Here is a 21,282-nt window from a genome sequence, read left to right on the forward strand (position 1 = left end):
TCCCCGCCACCGGGCGGTGTGAGGAGCCGGGGGAGGGCCCGGCCGCGGGGCGGGGGGAGCGGGGGCCAGCCCCGGCCGCCGCCGCCGCCGCCGCCAGCGGGGCGATGAGGAGCAGCTGCCGGGCGGCGCCGTAGCGCGGCCGGCAAATGGCCGAGGGGCCTGGGCCGGCCGGCGGCTGAGGCACCGCCGCATGGGGGCCCGGCGCTGAGCTTCGCCATGGCTGCGCACTCCAGGTACGGCCCGGCACCGGCAGCGGGGGGGGGTGGGATCCCGGCCTCTTCTCCTGGTACTTGTTTTCGGGGGTTTTGTCGCGGTTCCGTGCCGGAACTCGGCGTGAGGAGGTGGCGCAGGCTGCGGGCAGCAGCCCGGAGTCGGGCTGCGGGCGAGCTGCGGTTCGCCACGGAGAAGCGGGGTACGGGGGGAGGCAGCCTGAAGGCTAAGGTACGTGGGAAACAGCTGGCAGCCTTTCGGCTGCTCTCAGGGACGTTTCAGAAACTCGGCCTCTTGCTCCTTCGTCCCGCCCCGCTCCCCTTCCCCGTGCGCAGGAAGGAAAATGGTGGCATCGCCGGAGCTCAAGTTTGGCACCGGCGCTGTGTTTTCACAGCGGCGCTTCGCTGCGGCTTTGAAACCAGGAGCTGGCTTTAAATTACAAACTGCAAAATGACAGGGCTTTGGGGAGGAAGGGCTGGAAGATTGATCGCTTCGTTAGCAGCTGAACTCTTCCTGAGCTACTACTGCCTGCTCTTCTCGCTGTGCGTGGGGAGCCTGGAGTACTTAACAAAGAGACCAAGCTTTAATTTTCCGTTTTTTTTTTTTTTTTTTTTTTTTTTTCTTGCTTCCCCCTTTGTGCGATCCCTAGATTGACATGATTTACTGGCCTGCGTTATCAGTGCATGGCTTTAATAGGTCCACATGCTAAGAGAGGGTTCAGCGTAAATCTTGGTGCTGCTGGCTGGCCTTGAGGCTTGGCGGGGCCCCAAGGCCAGGGGCACTCTTGCTGTTCCAGAGGTCGCACAGCCATTTCCTTGGGTGCCAGGGCCCAGCAGCAGCCCCCAGCCCCATCTGTAACTGACGAGGGGGAGGCGTAACCCTCTTGGGCCAGGTGCCACTCCACCGAGAGCATAATTCTGTCCGTCAAGATGTCCAAAATAGAAGGGACACAGGTCAGGGGCTGGCCCCTGGGGCCAAGCGCTGCGGAATGAGTGACCCACGGCACGTACCTGCCGCCCTGCTCCTCCATTCCGTGCGTTGGTCTCTGCTTCTTGTCAGGATGGCGAGAGGTTCTTACGCTGTAAATCTGCGTCAGAGCATTTCGGCACGGTGAGTAAGAAGGCAACCTCTGTGTGCTTCAAGAGCAGTGTTCAAGTCTGACAACTGATCGCTTTAAAATACCTTTAAATGGGAGTAGGAGTGAAAATGAGCAGCAGAAATGAATCTCTTGCAGGAGAGAGGCTGCGTTTACCAGTAAGCTCAGTGCTTGTGATACTCCTCTTTTGGTGGCACGAGTTGGCCGTATTATGCGCCTCATTGCAACACATACATGCTGTATGAGTGCATAAAAGCTTTTCTTCAGCAGCAAAGGATGAATTCGTATGTGCAATAAATAACTGGAGTTATGCTACATAGGAAGGAGAGGCCAAATGTCTCTGGAATGAATTTGTTAAAACATGCCAGAGGGTTCTCCCTGGTAGGCAGCTGATGAAAGATGTGGGCGAGCTTTTGGTTTTGCATCTCTTCTTAAAAAATAAAAATCTGCAAGCTCAGTAAATTACTGATGAGGTGGTATGATACAGAACACCACAGTGTTTGGGTATTGCTCAGTATGAGGTCTTCGGGCACTCCTCCATCTGCTTGGGCTTGCTGTTTCTCATGCTGGGTGTTCAGTATGCACAGCTAGTGCAAGGGATGTGAACTTGGGGAGGGTGCAGGTTTGGCAGCAAGAAAATCCTGCATCCATCCTTCAGCTTCAGTGCTGCGATCCAGGGCAGCTCCCATAGCGTTTGGATTCCCTTGTTCTGAAGGTTAAAGAAAACCAGGTGGTAAAACATGCCTATTGCTGCTCGCCAGCATTTTAAAAACTGCAGTAGTAATGAGCGAAAAACTGATGTGTTAATGTGTGCCCTAACGTTTTTTTCCATACTGAATCTGAAGAATGGATTACACGGTGAGTTGGGTGTTTTGTTTTAGTTGTTTGAGATGAATCTGCTTCTGCCACTGGCTCCTGTAATTAGCTTGTATCCAGAATCATTAGGTGGAGAAACCATCCCTGGGTCTGGGTTGTTCTGTGTAGAAAGTAGGGGGGTTGTTTTCAAGTTGTTGGCTATGCACTCACTTCTCGAAAGTGCGGCTGATCTGATGTTTGTGGTGTCCCTGGGCAGCACAGCCTCTGTCAGGTTTTTGTGCTGTAATCGGGAACCTGTGAAATTCAGAAGCAGAATCGAGCAGGATAATGACAAGTTCGCTTTCTTGTTCGATACGGTATAATGCTCAGCAGTGCTATGCAGCTGCTGCGAGGTATGGCAGGACCCCTAGGAGGTGTGCGGGACCAACCGAGACCCTCTGTCAATGTGACAGCTCCAAACAGAGGTCAGTGAGGTACAAGGATGTGGCTCCTTTACCGGGTGGTGGAGCCCAGCTCTCTTCTGCTCTCTTCTTCATTAAAAAACAAGCTCGGCTGCAGCAATCGCAAGCTGAGGATCTTTAAATGCATAGCTGCTTTTTTGAAGAGGTAGGCTGCTGCTCTTGGGCTGGTCAGGATCATTGTAAATTAGCTGTGGACCCTGTTGGTTACATTTAAAATTATGGATAGATAAATACTGTGTTAGTCTGGATGCTGAGAATTCCTGATAGTTGTAAACTTGGCTTTGGATGTGCTCAGTGTGGTTGCAGGTAGGCAGAACCAACTCCGTTTTCCTGTCTTTGTAGGGCAGCACAGTCAGAGCAGTGTGCAATCAGTGTCGTGCTGTCATCCCTGCTGGGCTCACTTTGCTCCTTCTGAGCTGGCCCTGCAGGAGATGGTGAGGATGGGCAGCACCCTGGGGAGCCCTCCCTTTCCACCCCAACAGCCCCGTCATCGCAGCTGGCCCCAGAGGCGCCTCAGAAGGGGGCAGGACCACTCATTTGGGTAGAAAAAGGAGCAGATGATGTGCCAAAAAACCCTCATGGCTGTACCTGCGTTTAAAACACAGCGAATGCAGCAAAACAGTCTCTTCTAAAGGGAGTGATGCTGAGGCTTTTTCCCAAGGAAGAGCTGCTTGGAATGATGCAGCTTGATTTTTGCTCCGTGTCGTTTTGCAGCTTTCCAGGCCAGATCGACAGACACGTTTCATAACATGTTTGTTCTGTGGGTCCTGTTGATACAGGCAGATGTGAGTATTGGTGATACTGCATTCCAGTCAGCTGAGGCAGGTGAAGAAGGGCTGAAACAGTGTCCAAGTGCGCCTTACCTGTAAGTTGAAAGCTAAAACATCCACCACGCTTCTCCAAAATCTTCCTGGAGAGTTACACTTGGGTTTTCTCTGGCATGCGATGCCTGGGTGCCCTCCAGCATGCTTTGCAGACTCCTGGGGAGTTTCAGTCCACAGCTGCCTACGTGTCTGGGCTCTCTGAGCTTGCTGTGGGGCAGCCCAGCTGGAAATGGCCCACGAGGGGAGCTCCTCCAGGGAAGAGGACACCCAGCTTGTTTGTTAGGGGTGGTGGGGATTACAGGTCCAAGCTATAATAGGACCTAAGTCCCCCGAAACCTTGGAATGCTGTTATCACGATGTGCCAGACCTGGGATGGAAGGGAACGTTTCCTCAAAGCAAGTAATTTTTGCGGGGCCTGAATCTGTATTGTAGAGGGAGGCATCTTCTTGCTGCTTTTTAGGAGAAAGTGCAGGATGCAGCACAAATAGCAGGAAACAAGCTCGTAATGAACTGCATCAATTCTCCTCAGCCTTTCCTTTCTGTGTGTAGCCACAGTGAATGAGAGCACGAAGCTGTCAAATCCTTTAAAAGATGTTATCGAAGGGACCTCAGTAAATAGATAGGAAATCTGCTAAGACTGTTCCTCCTGTTGTGGTGGGCTACAGGGAGGCGAGGGAGAGTTTTCCACAGCATGCAGGATGCCTTCCTACTGCCAGTTGCAAGTTCAGGGCGGCAGGGAGCTCAGAGGCTGTTTAACCTCTATTTATAGGAAAGCACTCGTCCTGTTTGGGCTTGAACACGGCACAGAGTTTTTTTCACTGCGGTACATCACTGTGAAAAAAGCATGGCCGTGCTCCATGTTGCAACTCAGGCTCCTGGGGCTGATTCTGGCCATGATACAGGGCAGAAGACACACGTAGCGCTGGGGTGGAGCGACTGGCTAGGGCAGACAGCGCTCCGAGATGCGTCGTGTCACCGTGGGAGGATGAAGGCAGAGCTGCCTTGCTCAGGTAAAAGGCTTTACTGGGTAGCAGACAAGTAAGTGCTCGTGCAGATTTTCCCCAGCTGTGTGTTCACAGACAGTTTGGGGAAGCAGCCCCCAGGTGCTGCCTGCTGCTCAGGTGCAGAAGTCACCTGTCACATGGTTTTACCACGCGAGTTTGGTGCGTGTTAGGGTTCTTCTGCTGCCCTGTTCTTGTAGTGGAAGGGAGGGAGCCAGCTTCATCACAGCTGCTCTGTGCTTCATCTGCACACGTTTGTCTTCAGCATTAGCCTTGGTTGTTGCTAAATATTTAGAGCTGTCATTTTTCATTGTACTAGATGTTTGTTGTAACAGCGACGGGAAGTTCCAATGTTGTTCTGCAGCGTTACCCATCAGGTTAAGAGAAAGCAATGCCCCCGCTTTAGTTTTTAGAGAGAGGTCAACAAGCAAATGGTTAATGGTTAACCTCTGTGACAACAGTAAAACTCATTCTCAGAACTGTAAAAAAAAAAACAAACAAACAAAAAAAAAACAAAAAAAAACCTGAAGTGTGGGTTTCATTTGTGTACTTGTTAAAGGAAAAAAAAAATCCTCACCAAAACCTAAACAGGAAGAGTACAGCAGATGCTGTTTTCTTTGCTTTTCTTTAAAAAAAAAAAAAGTGAGAAGTGTATGGTAGTGTTTGAGATATATATAAATATATGTATATAAATACATGTGTATATATATATAAATAGTTTTTTGCTCAGAATACCATTTATGGTGTACTCTATAAGCAGTAATTGATGTGTTTGTTCATCAACATAGGAGCTGCACCTTCGTGGCACAGTAGTGTTTAGCAGCTGGTGTGCTTATGTGAGGTATGTGAGTGCGGGTGCCTCCTCTGAAAAGCAAGTCTTTTTTTCCTCCTTTCCTGAGCTGAGTTACAGGCATTGCAGTCTGAAATACTGACAGCTGTTAGCATCTGAACTTGCAAGGAATTATTAAAATGTGTAGTGGTAAAGGGTTTCTTACATCTTCAAAGAGCTCGAGACACCTGGTAAGAAATTGCTTTCAGTATTCCTGTGCTTCTGTAGTCTGTGAGATTGTATTTAACAAATGTATTATAGAGCTAATCCATCTTTGCAAGTATGGCTGAGCAACTCTCCCTCACGACTGCTCTGCAGCTCTTGCTCAAGGCTCAACTCTCCCCAGCAGGCTGATATGGAGAAAACACCCAGCTTTGAGGGCTGGGCCGAGAACAAGCTGTCATCGATCTGGGAACACATTTGTTTGGGGCAGGGAGCTGGGCTTGCTCAGAGCCACCAGTGCCTGTGTGTTTACCAGGAGGAGTTTGGCTGGTGAGCTGGAAGTACAGGCAAAGAAATAAGCTGCAGAGGTGAGATAACTGCTGGCCAGCGCTGAGCATCAGCTCCACCGTATCGCTGAGCTCCTGGAGCTGCCTATCTTAAGAGCGCTGAAACCCCTGTGGTTTCTATAGATGCAGAGGTGAAGGTGCCTTGGACGCGCATCACTGGGCACACGCTCTATACTTCTCTCAGGAAAAGTAGATTTTCCTTGCTACTGCAGCGTAGTTGGAAACAAGAAATACGCTTACTTCCCTGCCCTGCTGCGTGTCCTTTGGCAAAAATCATGTGTGCAGCTGCTTCCTTTAAAACAGCATGTCATGTCTTCAGGGAGTGAGTGAAGAGGTGGCCTTTGGTAGCGGTACCTGTCTGGGGTGAAACAAGGGAAAGCGGTGATTATGCCGGAGACTTTGTGCCTCGTCTCCTGTGATTTTGAGCTGAACCGATGGCCGGCTGAGGTTCTCACATGACAGTGCACCAAGCAGTGCTTCTGCAGGAGGAACCAGCTGGTTTTAAAGCTCTGTCAGTGCCAATTCAAAAGCATGCCAAGTCTATATGCTTCCCCCCCCCGTCTATGACTATGCTTTATGCACATTTATGTTGAAAGCTTGTGATTTTCAGTTTCTTTAAATGCTGTGTCTGTGAAATGTTTAAAGTGATGGCTTTTTAGTTTCACAGATCCTTGATTTAAGAGACATGTTCCATAACTTCTTGCAGACGAAAGATGCCCTTTTAATATTTAAGGGGAACACGATCGTTATGCCGAGGTTTGAGAACACCATTTATCATCTTCATCTGTTTGCAAACCCATTGCACACAGGCTGATTTCAGCAAACTAATAATAGGCTTGCTTTGCTTAGTTGGCTTTGTGAACCTCCTAGGAGTAAATGCCTGGTTCTGAGCAATGGACCACAGGCCTAAAGAAAGCTGCTAGTCTAGAGACTAAGAAAATTCTGTTGAACTGCCCAAATCCTGGAGGGAAAGAAAAACAGTTAGATTTGTGTTCTTTTCTTTGAGAAAGTCTTGTCTCCTTCCAGAGGCATGACAATAATGAGATGTGGTATTCAGAGACTTTTTTCCATGCCGTTCTGCATGAAAATCAGTTGACTCATACATTGAGGCGTTATAAATAACAGACCAAAAAACTTCCTAAACTGGCCAACATGGAAAAATGCAGCAACTCTAATGTTTCGCCTTTGAAAAAATACTTTGGGACAGATAGTGCCACAGAGCTTAGACGCATTGTTCTCTCTGATTCGTTCCCAAAATCCCAGCCTTCTCTGTTAAAGCACATGCTGCTAAAGGAATAGCAGCATGTCTGTCTTCTGTTCTTCCAGTACAGGATTTTTAAGTGTTCTCAAGCTATTGGGATAAAAATGATGTGATGTTTGGAGAAGCTAGTTGAAATTCTTCCCTGCTGGGAAAAGGCAGAGTTTGTCAGTTAGATGGTATAATGTAATCAAGGATTTGCAAATACAAGAGCTGAAGGAGAGCATAGATGATGCTAATAGTGCTGTAGGAGTTGGGCCATCTAGGTGTAACAGATGCTGGAGATTTTTTTTCCATAAGTTACCTATGAAAAAGAAATATTTTTAACATATGCAGTAAGTTCTATTTAAGGGCAAAAAGAGCTTCACTTTCTTGTTAGTCTTAGCAAGATACAAGTGTTTGTACTGAGCAGTTCCACAGCCTAACAGGGAGCCATTAGTAACAATGGCTAAAGGAAGAGTTACTGGCTCAGGTAAGCTCAGCTCATAAAATGAGCCCCTCTGAGTACAGTGCTGTGCTGAAGGATTGGTTTTGAGGAGCCATCTACAACCTGCAGCTTCTTGTGCAGGAGTAAACCATGCTAGAAACGTGTATTAGCCAGAGACTTTCTGTGCAGTTACATGACACTGTGTGTGCGAGGCAGCCCAGTCTGTCTGAGATGTTGAGTTTGACTTAGGAAAGGAGAAGAAAAAATGATGCTAACAGCTTGGCTTCCAGCAGAACCTAGACTTCCTCTCTGAAGCTGCCCTGAAGTTTTCTTCCATTTTTTAATCCCCTCCTCCTTCAAACCCAGTTTGAAGCCCTTGCTGGGTAAATGAGATGAGCTCGGCCTTTGAGTGACTCAAAACATGACAGCCCCGACCTGGCGCTTCCACCCCTCCTACGTTGGCACGTCACTGAGCAGCGCTGCTCAAGCACTCCCAAGCCATGTCAAAATGCATGAATTAGTCTGGTTCCTGATGATTTGGAAGGTATGTTTTCCTTCCAAGTCAGTCAGGCTAGCAGCCCTGTGGATTTCCCTAACTATGCGTCCCTTTCTCATTGGTTTGTGGAGGGACATGTGGAATGGGTGGGCAGCGAGCCCGTTGCTGTTCTTTCCCTTGAAGCGCAGACATCTGATACAGTCTAGCACTGTTTTTCACAGCCAGAACCTTCATTCTGTGATTTTTAAATAAATGCAAACAGATTGTAATTGCCACATAATCTGATAATTGCAACCAAACCCACCTCAGGCTGGTTGTTGGCAGCTGTATTGGTGTGTGTTGATGTTGTTCCACTATTTGAATTTATTGTGGAAGCTTAGCAATTGATTAAAATCTGTTCCCAAGTGCTATTTTATTAAAACAAACAAAACCAAAACAAACCTATCCTGTAATGCATGCAAAGCCAGACACAATCTGGATTGTTTCTTGAATCTAATGAACAGTAATTTGACGTTCAGACCTTTCACAGACTGCATCTTATGTCTCAGTCCTTGCCCTAAGAGCTGGATTTGTCTCTGTGCTGTAATTCGCTTGGTAGCAACACGCACAGATCACTTGGTGTCTCAGGTGAGGATGGTGCACGTGGCCCTCTGTCCACCCAGCTCTCTTAAGAGTGCTTGTTCTTGGGGCTTTCAGATTCGGCAACAATTACTGGTGCTAGCCAGAACAGGGGCAGAGGGAGAAAAAGACATTTTCAGCTATTGCAAACATAAAACTCAAAGTAATGTGAGTAACATACTCCCCCACCCCCTTGAAAAAGTCAGATAGAGATGTCGTGTGGAAGACGGTGTTGTGAAGAGATCTCTCTTCTTGCCATGCCCTGAGCCTATCTTTTGCTTTTCTTATGACGGGTTTCTGTGCTATCCACTTTTCCATGTCTTCCTCTGGTCCTTTCCTTTTCTTTCCTGCTGTGACCTTGGTGGGTGAGAGATGTCGATCATGGGCCAGATGAAGAAATAAACAACTTCTGGGTGGGGGAAATATCAGGAAAATAATTTCTTTATGTGGCTGTTCCTTTGTGTGTGTATTAAATACCAAGGTAATGGTTTCCTTTTTTTAAAATGGCTTCCTTTGAAAATGTGCCATCCACCCCTCTCTCAGGTTACCAAAGGAAATTTACAGATGATAATTGATATAAGTATGTTTACTTGAGTGTAACAACTTTAAAGACCATTTATGTATAGTAATCTGCCAAGGAAATAATGATTTGTTTAGGTTTGTTCAGTGTTTCTTTCCTTCCCCTAGAGGAGTCCGTCAACACGTGTGAAACGGGCTTGGAGGAATGAGACACCGGCAGCAGTCACTGGGGTTAATACAGTGCTTTTAAAAGGTCTTTGGTTAAGTGATGCACTTTTCTTAGAAAGTTCTTGAATGGTTCTTTCACCCGTTCCTCTTCTCTTTCCCCTCGGTGAGCAAGGACAAGCATCTCACGCCTTCCCAGTACGCAGCAGCCTCTGGATGGGAGCGATGTACGGCTTCTGCTCCAAATTCCACCACTGTCACTCGTGCTCAGGTCCAACTCATGGCCAGCTGAGCTGTCCCTTTCTTTTGAAAGGCTTAACCTGTGTGTTGTAAGGCAATCGACTAGCTTTACGATCAGGATCCGATTTCCTCATTGCCTTTCAGCTCTCAAGTCCCGTTCCAGAAAGCATTTGGGTGAAGAGCCCTGCTCGAGTATGTGCACAACAGCAATTCTTGACCTGGAGCTAGAAAGTGAAATGTGGAGGATGTTTATTGTGTCTGCATCTATGCAAGCAGGTGCTCAGAAAGGGCTCCTGATTCACAGCTTTAAACTGAGGAGTGACTTCTGTGTGCGTGACTGAAGTAATGTGGGAGAGGGGAAGGCTGTTAGTCTCACCGTTTCCTCTATTCCTGTTCTTCTTCTGTTGTGTTGGTTCCTGCAAATGGCATATTTTATAAAGCACAGAAGTGTTAAGTTGGAAAAAAAAAGAAAAAAGAAAAAAGAAAAAAAAGACAAGAATAGGGGTGTTTTAGACCAAAATACTGGCCAGAAAGGATTCCAATAGTTTTTCTGAGGTGAAGTTGGACAAAAGCAAGGTTTTAGGTAGAATAGCCAAAAGAAGCAATAGTGATTCTGTTCCTTCCTCCTGCCTGTTTTTTCAGGTGCTTCCAGAAATACTTACACATACCACATCTGTTGTGCAAAAACATCTGTGTGTTTCTGCTAGTGTGTTTAGTAACTGTAACAACTGAACCACTGAGTAACATGGAAGAGATACAGACTTCTGTAGAGAGGGTTTAGGCACATTCTGTTCCCTTAAAAAAAAAAAAAAAAAAAAAAAAGGCAAAGAGTTACTGCAAGTCTTTACAGTCAGCCTGTATTTTGTTGAAAGCACCTAGCTTTCCACGGATGACCGGGCTGGATGTGGCTTGGGTTATTCTGGGGGTTAGCTGGTGCTGCAGGAGGTGTTGTAGCCAGGGGAGCCGCTGTTGGGGAGGCTTGCCACGCCACATATAGCAGTGGCAGGCACAAGCTGGGGATGAGGAAGAATCCCCAGCAGCATACGCAGAAGGATTTAAAAGCTTCTCTGGAAATCTGACATGGTGCTTAATGCAGGGCATCTGCTGAGACCCTGGGAGAGCAAAAAGCCTCCTGCTCAGGGCGATGAATAAGCCTGGCTGGAAAAGGCACATGGGAGGTCTGGGGACAAGGAACCCCAGGGAGAGGCGGTGTTGATTCACTTCTCCTTTTGAAGCTGCCTCTTGCCACTGTGCCATAGAAGATGGGGACTGGAAGAGGCCATGGGCTACTGCCGTGAAAATTGTCAAATGGGCAGAGGCTCCAGAGGTTTTATCAGGGAAGTGACCTGCCCCTGGAAGAAGTCCCGAATGGACAGAAGTGCGTGTGCCTCGCGGAGCTTCTCCTGTGAGATCCTACGGCACCTTGGTGTCATTTGCCAGCCGTGGTTGCAGGTTTGGCATGAAATTACCGCTGTCATCATCTGAGCAGATGTGACTTCCTTTGAGAGTGGTGGTTTCTGCAGACAGAAGGACAGCAGTTCAGAATGGGCTTGGAAAGATCCCAGTCCTTTAGAGAGTTCAAACTGGAAACAGAATGATAGAGAGGGTGTTGAAGCCAATACAGTAGAAGAGCTGTAACGTAATTAACAAGGATGTTGACTAGTTGCCTTTTACCAGTTGGCTGTCAGGTTTTGCTTTCCTTGAAAAAGGCAAGCAAAGTTGATGTGATGTGACCATATGTTGTGATGGCTGAGATAGGCCTATTTTTATTCAGCTGAAGTTGAGCTTCCTCTCTGATTTGCATTTGCAGGAGTTGCAGCTGATCTGTTTGCTCCATGAGCTTCCTGCCAAGCTGAGCAGGAGGAAGAGCATCTTTCTCGTTTGTCACAGCCTTGGTACTTAGCAAGGGCTTCACTGTTTCAATGGGGTCTCAGGGCTGAAGTTTTGCAGGTAACAAAGTGGGGGCTTCCAGCAGTAACCTGCAGTTTCTTTGTCAACACCACCAAAGCTGCTGCGTCTGCATGGAAACCCTCCTGTCCTGCGTGTAGGTGTCCAGCCAGCGGCTCTTGACTCTGACCCAGATTCCTGGCTGGCAGTAAGCTCCTTCCACACTCCCTCCAAGCTGGCCCCTTTGCAGTCGTGCTCGCTGTCCTCTCCCTGATTTTGGGAGCCCATCTCTGTTTCCGTTCAGGCACAGCCCCCTTCTGGGGCTGCTTCACCGGGCACCTGCTGGCGAGGCTCCTGAGGTTACGTTGCCTTCAGTTGCTCGGTTGTTTAACCAAGTGCTTTTAACGGGAACATGAAACCAGGCAGAAATACAAAACCTCACAGAGACCTCACAGAGTAATCTCTTAATTGCAGTGCTGTCGATGTTGATCCACCCCCCGTGGTTACTGTACTCGCAGGGGGGTGGTGGGGAAGGAAGAATATTAAATGAAATAGGCTAAACACTTAAGAAGGATAATTTATTGCCAGTCTGAGCATCAAGCTAAGCATTGCAAATAAATGGACAATATAAGTGCTTTTGGAGGCAGAAATTGCCTTGTTTGATGTAGTTGCTGCGTGGGACACCTAAATTCTATGGGGATAAATAACACAAAGAGCAATTAATTAATAGTGGCAAGATACACACGCCTGCGCTGTCCTGAGGCAACCCCAAAAAAGTATTCATCAGCAGATTGCCCAGTTGCTGGCAGATGACTTTTGCTGTGCAGCAGTTTGCCATTTCAGCTGGAAAATGCATTGTCCCTCAGCCTCCCTGCAAAAATCATGGCTTTGGCTGCTACGTGGTTCACAAAAAGCAGCGCGTGGCTTTCCAGCCGCAGAGGGGAGGTGTTAGCAGGCACGTTGGCTTTAGGATTTCTGGGTACTGCTGTAAGCCTCCCAAGGGCCATCAGGCCTTACAGATGCCGTGTCAATCTTTGGGGTATCTCACCTAGGTTCAGCAGCAGCAGGAGAAAGCAGAGTGGCTCAGAATTGGTCTGGCAGTGTGCTGGTCGTACAGCTGCGTGCTCTCCAGAGCAGGGCAGGGTTATCAGCAAATCCACACGCAGGGTAAACATTTTGGAAGCGGCCTCGCTGGTTCCTGCCAGTGCTGCCTTTTCCACTGCGTACCATGGGCGATCCCTGTGCTGGCTCCACATGCTGGCAGGAGCCCCTCGGTCACCCAAGCCTTTCTTTGCGTGTTTGGGACATCCCGTGCTGTGGCTGGGCTCTCCGGGAAGCACGCGCGTGCCTGACACGCCCGCCCGAGTTGCTGATAGTTGTAGCCCCTGCAAAATGCACCGCATGCGCGTGTATTTAGCAAGCAGCAGAAAGGAAAGGCGAAGCACCTCCGCGTGTGTTTTGGGACATATGCTTTGCAACGTGCATTAGGCATGCTTCAGTACCTGCCTAATGCGCCCTGTCGCGGATTATTGCCGTTGCATGGTTTGAATGCTTTCCAAGCCCTGCTGAATGACAATGAGCCCCTTTGTTATAGAGACATCAGAGTGATGGTTCAAATGCAGTTTGAAACCTCTTAATAAAATCAAACAAAAGCGACAAACCATGGGAAAATGTGCAGACGGTTCTGTGTGTGGATGGAAAAATTGGGAAGTACTTGTGGAGTACCTGTAACCTGGCAGAGACTGCAGGAAAGATTTGTTTAAATAGGCTTTTGAGCATATAAGCAGGCTTCTTCTGCAAACAGTGCTAATCTCTTTCCGTTCCTACTTAGTCCTTGCTATGCAGATAAGACTTGTTCAACCTGTTACGTGGTACGTGCTGTTACATAAAGGGAAAACTCAGGGGAATAGGAAACCTTGTCATTTGTTGCATGAGTTGTTTTCTGCCCGTTCCTACAGAAGTATGGACAAATTTAAGCCTTTAATATTCCTTGGTTTTGCTAGTGCCAAAACTGGTGGTCTGCAGGCACGTGGTGGTGCAGGCAGTGCAGCTGACACTGAAATGAGGTGTCATCTGAAATGACACATGAAATGAGGACGTGTGGGGCACTGGCCGGCAGTGCGGCCGTGAAGGGGCACTCGGGTCCTGGTGGATTCATGAGCTGCTCGGTGCAGCCTGCACAAGGACAGCTGGTATCAGGCTCTGCAGAAACCCAGCAGCGTGCTCACTCGGCTGGACATGCGGAATCTCTTGTGGAACAGCATCCTCATCCTACAGCTACTGCCTGTAGCTGTAGGATGAGGATGCTGTTCCACAAGAGATTTAAAATGCAGACACACAAAGCAGCTGCTCAGTAAACATTGCAGGGTTTTGTTTTTTTACCCAACAACGTATATCTTGTTAGACTTCTTTGGTGCAGTGGAGAGCAAAGTTTTGTGTTATTTATTTATTTACTTATTAAGAGGATTTAAGGAGCCAGTTCTATAAAATCAGTGAACAAAGAGCACATCTGCTTGAATAATTTTAATATAGCCTTAAAGTAGAAAATGTATCGCATTTGACTTCTTGCACCTACGATAAGCATTGCTGAATGAACTGAGGTAGAATAGTAGATTGCAAGACATGAATCCTTGATTTGCTGGTCAAAGTCATTTCAGGTGGATAATTAAACTTTTTTTTTTCTGATATGTTGATATCTGGATTTTTTTTTTTGTGCCCTACTTTTTTTTTTCAGGGCTTTTTACCATGACAGTTGCTGGAAAGGCTCCCCATTTTTGTGCCCCCCCCCCCCCCCCCCGAAAGAGCAAGTGTGTTGGGGGGCCACTGGGCTTTGCTTTACCGAGTACTTCTGTGCGAGGTCAGGAACACAATGTTAGGACAGTTGGTCTGGAAAGCAGTAGTTCCAAGTAATCACAGTTCCTTTCTTACAATCAGTAAAATGAAAATGGGTGTGTGGGAATCAAAATATTGTGATTGTGTGAACAAATGAATAAATTTGGGGGTTTGGACCCAATGATCTCTTGAGGTCCCTTCCAACCCGTATGATTCTGTGAAATGGGTCTGAGAAATTGATACTTTAAAGGCAAAAATATGTTTTACTCAATCCCTTGACTATTAAGTTCTTTCTGCACCAGTGCAACTTCGCTGCAGCTTTTTCCACATAATCTCAGATTTCCCTGTGAAAGACTTCTGGAACCTGTTGCAAGGGAACAGAAGCCGGATTTCATGATTTTGTTCCTCTCTTGGTAGTTCTCTGCTGCAAATGCCTGGTTCTCTTGCTGTCTTTAAGCATGTCACCAATGAATTGATTGTACAGAACAACAACAAATGCTACTTCACACGGTATTTCAATGCAGATCGACAGGCGGGATAGTTCCCATGTAAATGGAATACAATGGAGGTTTTATTTCTCTTCCCAGGCAAGCCTAGAGCAGTTCCCCAGAGCTGCTGCATTTCTGTTGAGAGCAGGAATACCGGGGCAGGTGGCTGTGGTGAGAGAAGATTTCATGCAGTGTGCACGCGGCAAGAGCCTGTCCCTGCCAAAGAGGCTTGCTGCTTGCCACGTGGAAGCCGCTGCATTCCTCTACTCATATAACTGACTTGCAGAGCCATAACAGCGAGATTTGGCACAGAGATCATGGCACGGCTGCAGTGGTGCGTGCTGAATTGCAGTGCTGGAGGATGTTGCCGTGCTTGACCTACCTTGTGTTTCGGCGTTCCTTCACATATTTCATTTCAGTCTCGTTTTCAGAAGCAGCGGTTTGTAAGCTAACACTTGATTGGGGCTTATTTATGTCTCTTGGGCCAACTTAATAGTTTTCATTGTGAGTGGGATGCAGCTAATCAAGAGGGAGAAACACTGTGGGAGTGGGTGATGCTGCAGCTGAGTCAGTTCCTGAGCAGTGGGAGTTGATCCAGGTACCGCAGCCCTGGTGGAGGAGACTTGGCTCTTGAACAGGTTCCCGTGCTGCAGCTTGTCCTCTTGGTCCTTTTCTGTGTCCTACTGCCTGACTGGTCCTTTCTCCGAGCAAATGGCCACCGTGCCATCCTGACACGGCCACATCTGATCTCCTGTACGCATCCCTAGCACGAGGCAGCTGCAAAGTGCTTTGCCCCCATTTCCCATCAAGTGGCAAACTCCCTTGCAGCAAGCTCCCGGTGCTGTAGGGCCAGGGTAAGTGCCTCTGAAACAGTTCCTGCCCATTGCAGTGGTTTGTTACCCTACTGCTGCTGTGCCTGCACTTGCCCTCTGGCAGACTGGGAATAACACGAAGTAGATCTTGTTGATGGGAGACTGTATGACCACCTTTGGCTGTTAAATCCTGAAAATGGGAAACTGGGGTAAATATAGATCCTGCTCTTGTGTCCGGGGTGTGTTTGCACATGGAACAGCTGGCATAAAAGCTGCAGGAGGATTTCTCTTCACTGCCATAGGTAAAATACATTCAGGCTTTGGGTGGCACATTGAAGTCACGTACATTGGAAAGCAGGTTACTTTTTCAGAAGGCCGTGTACTGTAACAGTAGCCTTTCTGCACCCTTGGTGTGCTGTCATACATCTGTGGTGAGTTAAGCGCATGCTTTCCTTAGTGAGATAGGTTGCTTCCTCCTCAAGTTCCTTCGCATCAAGGTTGTGTTGTAATGCTTTGACTGCGAGGAACAAGACCGGCCCCCATCAGCCCTGGAGAGCAACCACGACTTACATAAAAGAGGGTTTTTCAACTCTGTCTTCCTCATCATCATTTGAGGAAATCAAAATGAGAATACATCGTTAATTTCTTCCTTGCACATTGACAATTTATTTTTTTGGTCAGGTTTCTCAAGATCTAACACGAAAAAATCACTGGGGAAAAAAATAAGACAACTGAAGAAAATTCAGTGACTTATTTCTCCCTGTGTTTTTCTTCTAATTTCCTCATTTTTTCCTCATGTCATTTTTGCGTTAGTTCTACAGAGAAGTGCATGACACTTGCCGAGGGCTTTGTAATGACTTTTTTTTTTTTAATCCTCTATTTGGTGGACGTCTGGGCTTTGATCTGTAAATATGTCCCAGTTCTTAGATGGGGAGCTCTGCTGCATCAGGGAGGCAGGGAAGCACTTGGCAGGTATACGTGCTGGTAAGGTTACTCTCCTAGCCTGCATGGCACTTAGTAGGTAAACACAAAGATAAAAAGGAATAGCCTTTTTTGTCGGAAGGGTGATTCACAGGCTTAAATTCCATAGCTGCTGATAATCTATTGTTCCTAGCCAAGGAGAGCTTGCTACTGGGGTGTAGCTTTTTATCCAAGAAGCTGTTGCATGCACATGTGAAGTGTTTGATCAGAAGTGAGCCTCTCTGGGCACTATATTAAATGCAAAAATGGACTGCGTTTTCAGTTTAAAGATGTTATTTTTCTCGTACATGCTTCATGGAACTCTCTTGAAGAAGAAATTGAATTCTTGTGTGCTGATTTTTGTAGGATGCTCTGCTGAAAAAAAAGTATTGCTTTGTTTTGTGTTTGGTGACTTAAGTTACGTTAGCCAGAGTTTCTTCTATTAAAAAAAAAAAAAGTCTGGTATAACATAAACTCAGAACTTATGCTTCTCAGGGTGGGAGGAGAGACAGGAGGTGAACTGAAGGGTTTAAAGCTAGCCACCAAGTAAATGCTCCTTAGTCAATTGAAGAAGCTTGTTTTAGGATTTTTTTTTTTTTTTTTTTTGTGCACTTAAAGTCAGAAACTGCATCCTTAAGCAGTCCATAAGAGTTCCTAAAGCAGCACAGTATAAGCACAGTGGTGAGTTACTACAGCAGGTCTGTGCCCAACAATTCCCAAGACTCTTAAGACTGTCAGTTCTGTCAATGAAAAGGTGGGATGTGCTCATGTCCTCGAAGCCATGTTGCCTGCTTGGTTCAACTCGGCTGCCCTGAGCTGGGTGTAGGCAGGCAGCTCGCTTCTTGTTCATCACTGGTGGACCTGCGGGTGTTCAGAAGGAAGAAGAAATGCTGCTGATGCTTGCTCTGTCGTGAGGAGGCATTTGGAGATGGCAGTGTGAATGCAAGTGCTCGAGGCTGTTGGTGCAGAGCTGCAGCAAGTGCTGCATGGCTGTTCTGATGGAAAAAATAACCTTCCAAGGTAGGAGTTGGCCTCAGCGTAGAGGAGCCGACAGGAAGATAACAAGTGAGACTTGTCAGAATTGGGCCTGAGATCCTGCAGGGTGACACCCAGGCACGTCCGGAAGGAAGGTGGAGAGTGACAGATGAAAAGTCAAAGGCTATTTTGCAGTCACTGTGGTGATGGATGGTGCTTAACGAATGCTATGCAGGGGGTCTTCGCAAAAGTCCTTTCCAAATAGCATATGAGCCTGCATGCTGAAGCAGTGTCTGAAAACAGGGCTCGGAAATGGTAAGTTGATGTCTGGCCGCTTGAAAGAAGACAAGTGGCAAAAGAAAGCGAAATAAGAGCATGATGGCTGTGAGGGCAGCGAGGGGGACGGACAGGCTGGTCTTTGAAATGTGATTTCCCTGTGCTTTGACAGTCGATGTTTTCTCTCAGAGCTCAACTTCTGAGCAGAGCCAAAGTTTACATTCTGGCAGAAAGGCTACACCCCACCCTGCATGTTTGTTGATAATGCCGAGGCCTTGTATTTACTTGCAGCAGCCTTTGATCTAGGGAGGCATGATGTAAATACCTGTGCAGGGTTAATGTCTTCTCAGTTGGTGTGGTAGTTTCTTCAGGACTCTTTGCAGACCAGTATGGGGGTGATGGTTGGTGACTCAGGGTCCCCTTCCTGGCCGAGCAGGATCTGCACAGTGACGATTGCCATTTCTCTGAGGGGCAGGTTCTCGCAGCCAGGATGTAACGTGCCGTCAGAGCAAGCTAAGCATATGCCTCCACAAATACCATCGAAACTTAGCCCAGGTTGGTCTGCTCTCTGTGAGCATGCAGCGGCAGCGCCTCTGGAGCCCTTGTGTCGGTGTGCTAAGGTTTGCTGGGCTGTAATCACCTCAGTGGCAGGCAGGAGTCTCCAGCTTCGGTAGGGAGAGCGAAGTTCTGCCCAACTGCCGACTCAGTTTTGCCCACTGCAAAGTAACCCCAGTGATTTGTGCACGCATCTGTGTCCTGAGTAGGCTAATCTTTTGATCCTTGTCGATGAAGTGACAGGAGACATGGGCTCCTCTTGCCTGCTCACAGTTTCCTCTCCTTTCCTCAACTACCCGAAGAGACATAAATGCCTTCGGGGCTGAAAGGTGGTCGGACCACATACTTGGCTAGGGGAAATCCTGAGCCGTGTGCCTGATGAATTAGGCTGCTGTATACAGAGCGCTCGTCTCTAAGAGACAAAGTGGTCAGGATTTTTCATTGCTTCTACCCGGTGATTTAAATTTTTCACATTTCCTCCTGTGCCTGCCGCTTCCAGATCAAACAGAGCCTTAAATTCATCATTGTTTCTCCGCCTCGGCTGCTCTCCTTGTAATTACTCTTCACACATCCACACCTTCACAGAATCCCCCCTGGTATATTTGCATTTAGATGGGGAATGACAACTTTCGTGTTCCCTGCATAACTTGTAATTAACGCCTTTCCTGACAGCATTCCATTAACATCAGCCTACCGGGGAGAGGGTACGAGCCTGGGTTTCTTTGGAGACTTGATTTCTGGGGCATCCTGGGCAGAGAGACTGCCTCCTTTGCTTTGCTGAGGTGCTTTGACTACAAAGTAGTTAAGTGCTGCTCTTACTGAAGACGACAAAGTGGAGACCGTATGAAATAATTGTCATGTCTTGGCAGATTTGGTAGGCTGCTGCTGCAGACAGCTGTTAGGTGAGGCTGGCCCTCAGCGTGCGTCCCTGTTCGTAGGGTGAGTGGTGTGTCTGTGGAGGCTGAGCCGTGGGAGCTGGGGGTGCTGGGGGCTATAGGCCCAGTTCTGTGAAGGGTTTGTCCTGCGTGAAGAACGTCTGACAGCTCCCGATCGTTGCTCGAGTCACCAGGTGCCACAGGGGCTCAGCTCCTCTCAGTAGACACTTGGGCTTACTCCTGGGAGCTGCTGGGTGATTCAAGGCCTACTGATGCCAAAAGGAAGCAAAAACCTTTTAATGACTGAGTAATTAATGTATTTTTAAACTTGGTGACAGCAATAGGAGACAAGTAGGAGTTTGAACCCAAAGATTGCCACAGGAGAGGCAGTGTGGAGATGTTTGACATTACTTAAGTAAAAATGATTTTTTTCTGGAAAAAGCCAACTTAACTTCTCCTTAACCAAACTGGTGATTCCCTGCTCTACGTTAGAAGACCCCAACCGTTCTTTGCCATTCTGGGTTACCTGGGAAGGCTGTTGTAGTCCAGAGCCAGCGGCTTCCTGCAGCCACAGCGGGCCTGCGGGTGGGCCGGGAGGTGTAACGCTGCTGTCACACGGGCAGCAAACAGGGCTGCGCACCCGTGGCGAGCTGAAGGAGGAGGGGAGCCAGTGCTTGAAATCCAAGTTCCACCTCTTATTTCTCCAGCGTGAAGACGTGCTTTTTGGAAAGCACGCACCAAAGCTGGGCTGTGATGACGCTGCAGAAAATAATTGACTAACTGTACCATCTGTTGCGCCTCTGCCATATGCTTGCTCCTATCGTCTGATTCTGTTCAGACTGTATGTTCTGTGAAGTAGCGTCTAATGATGTGAAGCAGCCTTTCCAGCAAGGAAAGGAAGGAAAGGCTGGGACGAGGCTCATTTTTGATGGTGTTTGCTATTGGCTTTAATGTCTGTCTTTGATCTGCCTGTCTCACAGCTGCATTGTGAGGCGAGCTGCTTGGGCACTGCGGTGCGAGAGCCGAGCCTGATCTGCGAGCCTGATCTGCGTTGCTTTCCAAATGAGGCAGAAACATGTCCCTCAGCTCTGAGAAACGTTGATCGGCAGCTTCTCGTGATAAAAGAGAATCTGTTTTAATGACAAAATGGCTTTAATAAATCTGTGATTTCCTGCAGTTGTACTAAAAGGAAATGTTCCCTTTTAATGTTCTGGAGGAAGAGGTTGTGCGTGTTCAGAAGGAAGTGAGCGCTGTTTGTGTTTGCTTTTAGCCTTTCTCCACCCCCTTCCCTGCTGCTGGAGTAATTCCTTTTGGGAGCCAGCAGCAGATCTTACTGCAATTAAAACCAAAGCAGATTTTTATTTTACTGTTGTTTTCATACAGAGAACGTGCAGGTCAGGAGCAGAGACAGACTTCCCTTTCACAGCCATCTATTTTTTGAAAATGGCCTCATGGGCTAGATAGCCAGGTGCCAGCATCTGAAACCGTGGCGAAGACTGCAATGTCTGTGAGAATGGTCTCAGAGCACGCTGCTCTCTTCATGGCTCGCGTTACCGACCCGAGCCTGCGTGGTGCTGTGAGCGTGGGGCATACCCCAGCTGGTCAGGTTAATGGCTGACTGAAACACAGATGCTGGCGTTCAGATGACCGCAGGCTCAATGTTAAAAAGCGTGGAGATTTCAGCAGAACGCGGATACCCGTGGTCTGAATTAAGAATGCCACCTAGTGTAACGCAACAAAAGTTGTTCCAAACAAAAGCTCCTCACTGTGAGGTGGAGTGCACAGAAACCTGACACTTGCATTGTAAAATACATGAATTAACAGGAGTTCTAGCTTTTGTCTTGGGTTAGTTTATGGGCTTGCTTTTAAAGCAAACTTAGGGTAGGTTCTCTCAACTGCACGATGAGATTTTTATTCCCTTTCTACTTTTGAAATTGTGTCCCCTTCTGTGCTCTGAAGTGGAAGGAAAATTCTGAACGAAAGCCAGTCTGATAGCTTTTGGAAAGCAAGGATGAGCGTGGATGGGGCTCCTTGAGCACAAATGGAGCGGGTGACCTCCCAAGGTGATGGATGGGTGGTCAGCTGCCCAGCCATGGAGTGCCGGGGGGAATAGGGCAACCGGCCGAGCCATGCCTGCCAGCCCATACGTGGGA

General features: G+C 47.8%; 1 protein-coding gene and 1 long non-coding RNA gene across 5 annotated transcripts in view; both read left to right on the forward strand.

Annotated features, from left to right (window-relative positions):
- The window catches only part of AFF1 (AF4/FMR2 family member 1), an 85,256-nt gene that overhangs the window by 12,701 nt on the left and 51,273 nt on the right, over positions 1-21,282 (forward strand). The window contains exon 1 of one of the 4 annotated variants that reach the window (XM_035323517.1): positions 87-233. The exons of the other annotated variants lie outside the window; for them this stretch is intronic. Within the exon in view, the coding sequence (XP_035179408.1) occupies positions 217-233 (17 nt within the window). The 5' untranslated portion in view covers positions 87-216. Of the gene's footprint in view, positions 1-86; positions 234-21,282 lie in introns of those variants that run through there. 4 annotated transcript variants of the gene reach the window in all.
- On the forward strand, positions 4,427-4,902 carry LOC118165498. The gene is made up of 2 exons (XR_004750077.1): positions 4,427-4,565; positions 4,609-4,902. It is a non-coding gene; the product is annotated as an uncharacterized LOC118165498 (long non-coding RNA).

Source organism: Oxyura jamaicensis, chromosome 4, assembly GCF_011077185.1.
Source record: "Oxyura jamaicensis isolate SHBP4307 breed ruddy duck chromosome 4, BPBGC_Ojam_1.0, whole genome shotgun sequence".
Classification (NCBI taxonomy): domain Eukaryota; kingdom Metazoa; phylum Chordata; class Aves; order Anseriformes; family Anatidae; genus Oxyura; species Oxyura jamaicensis.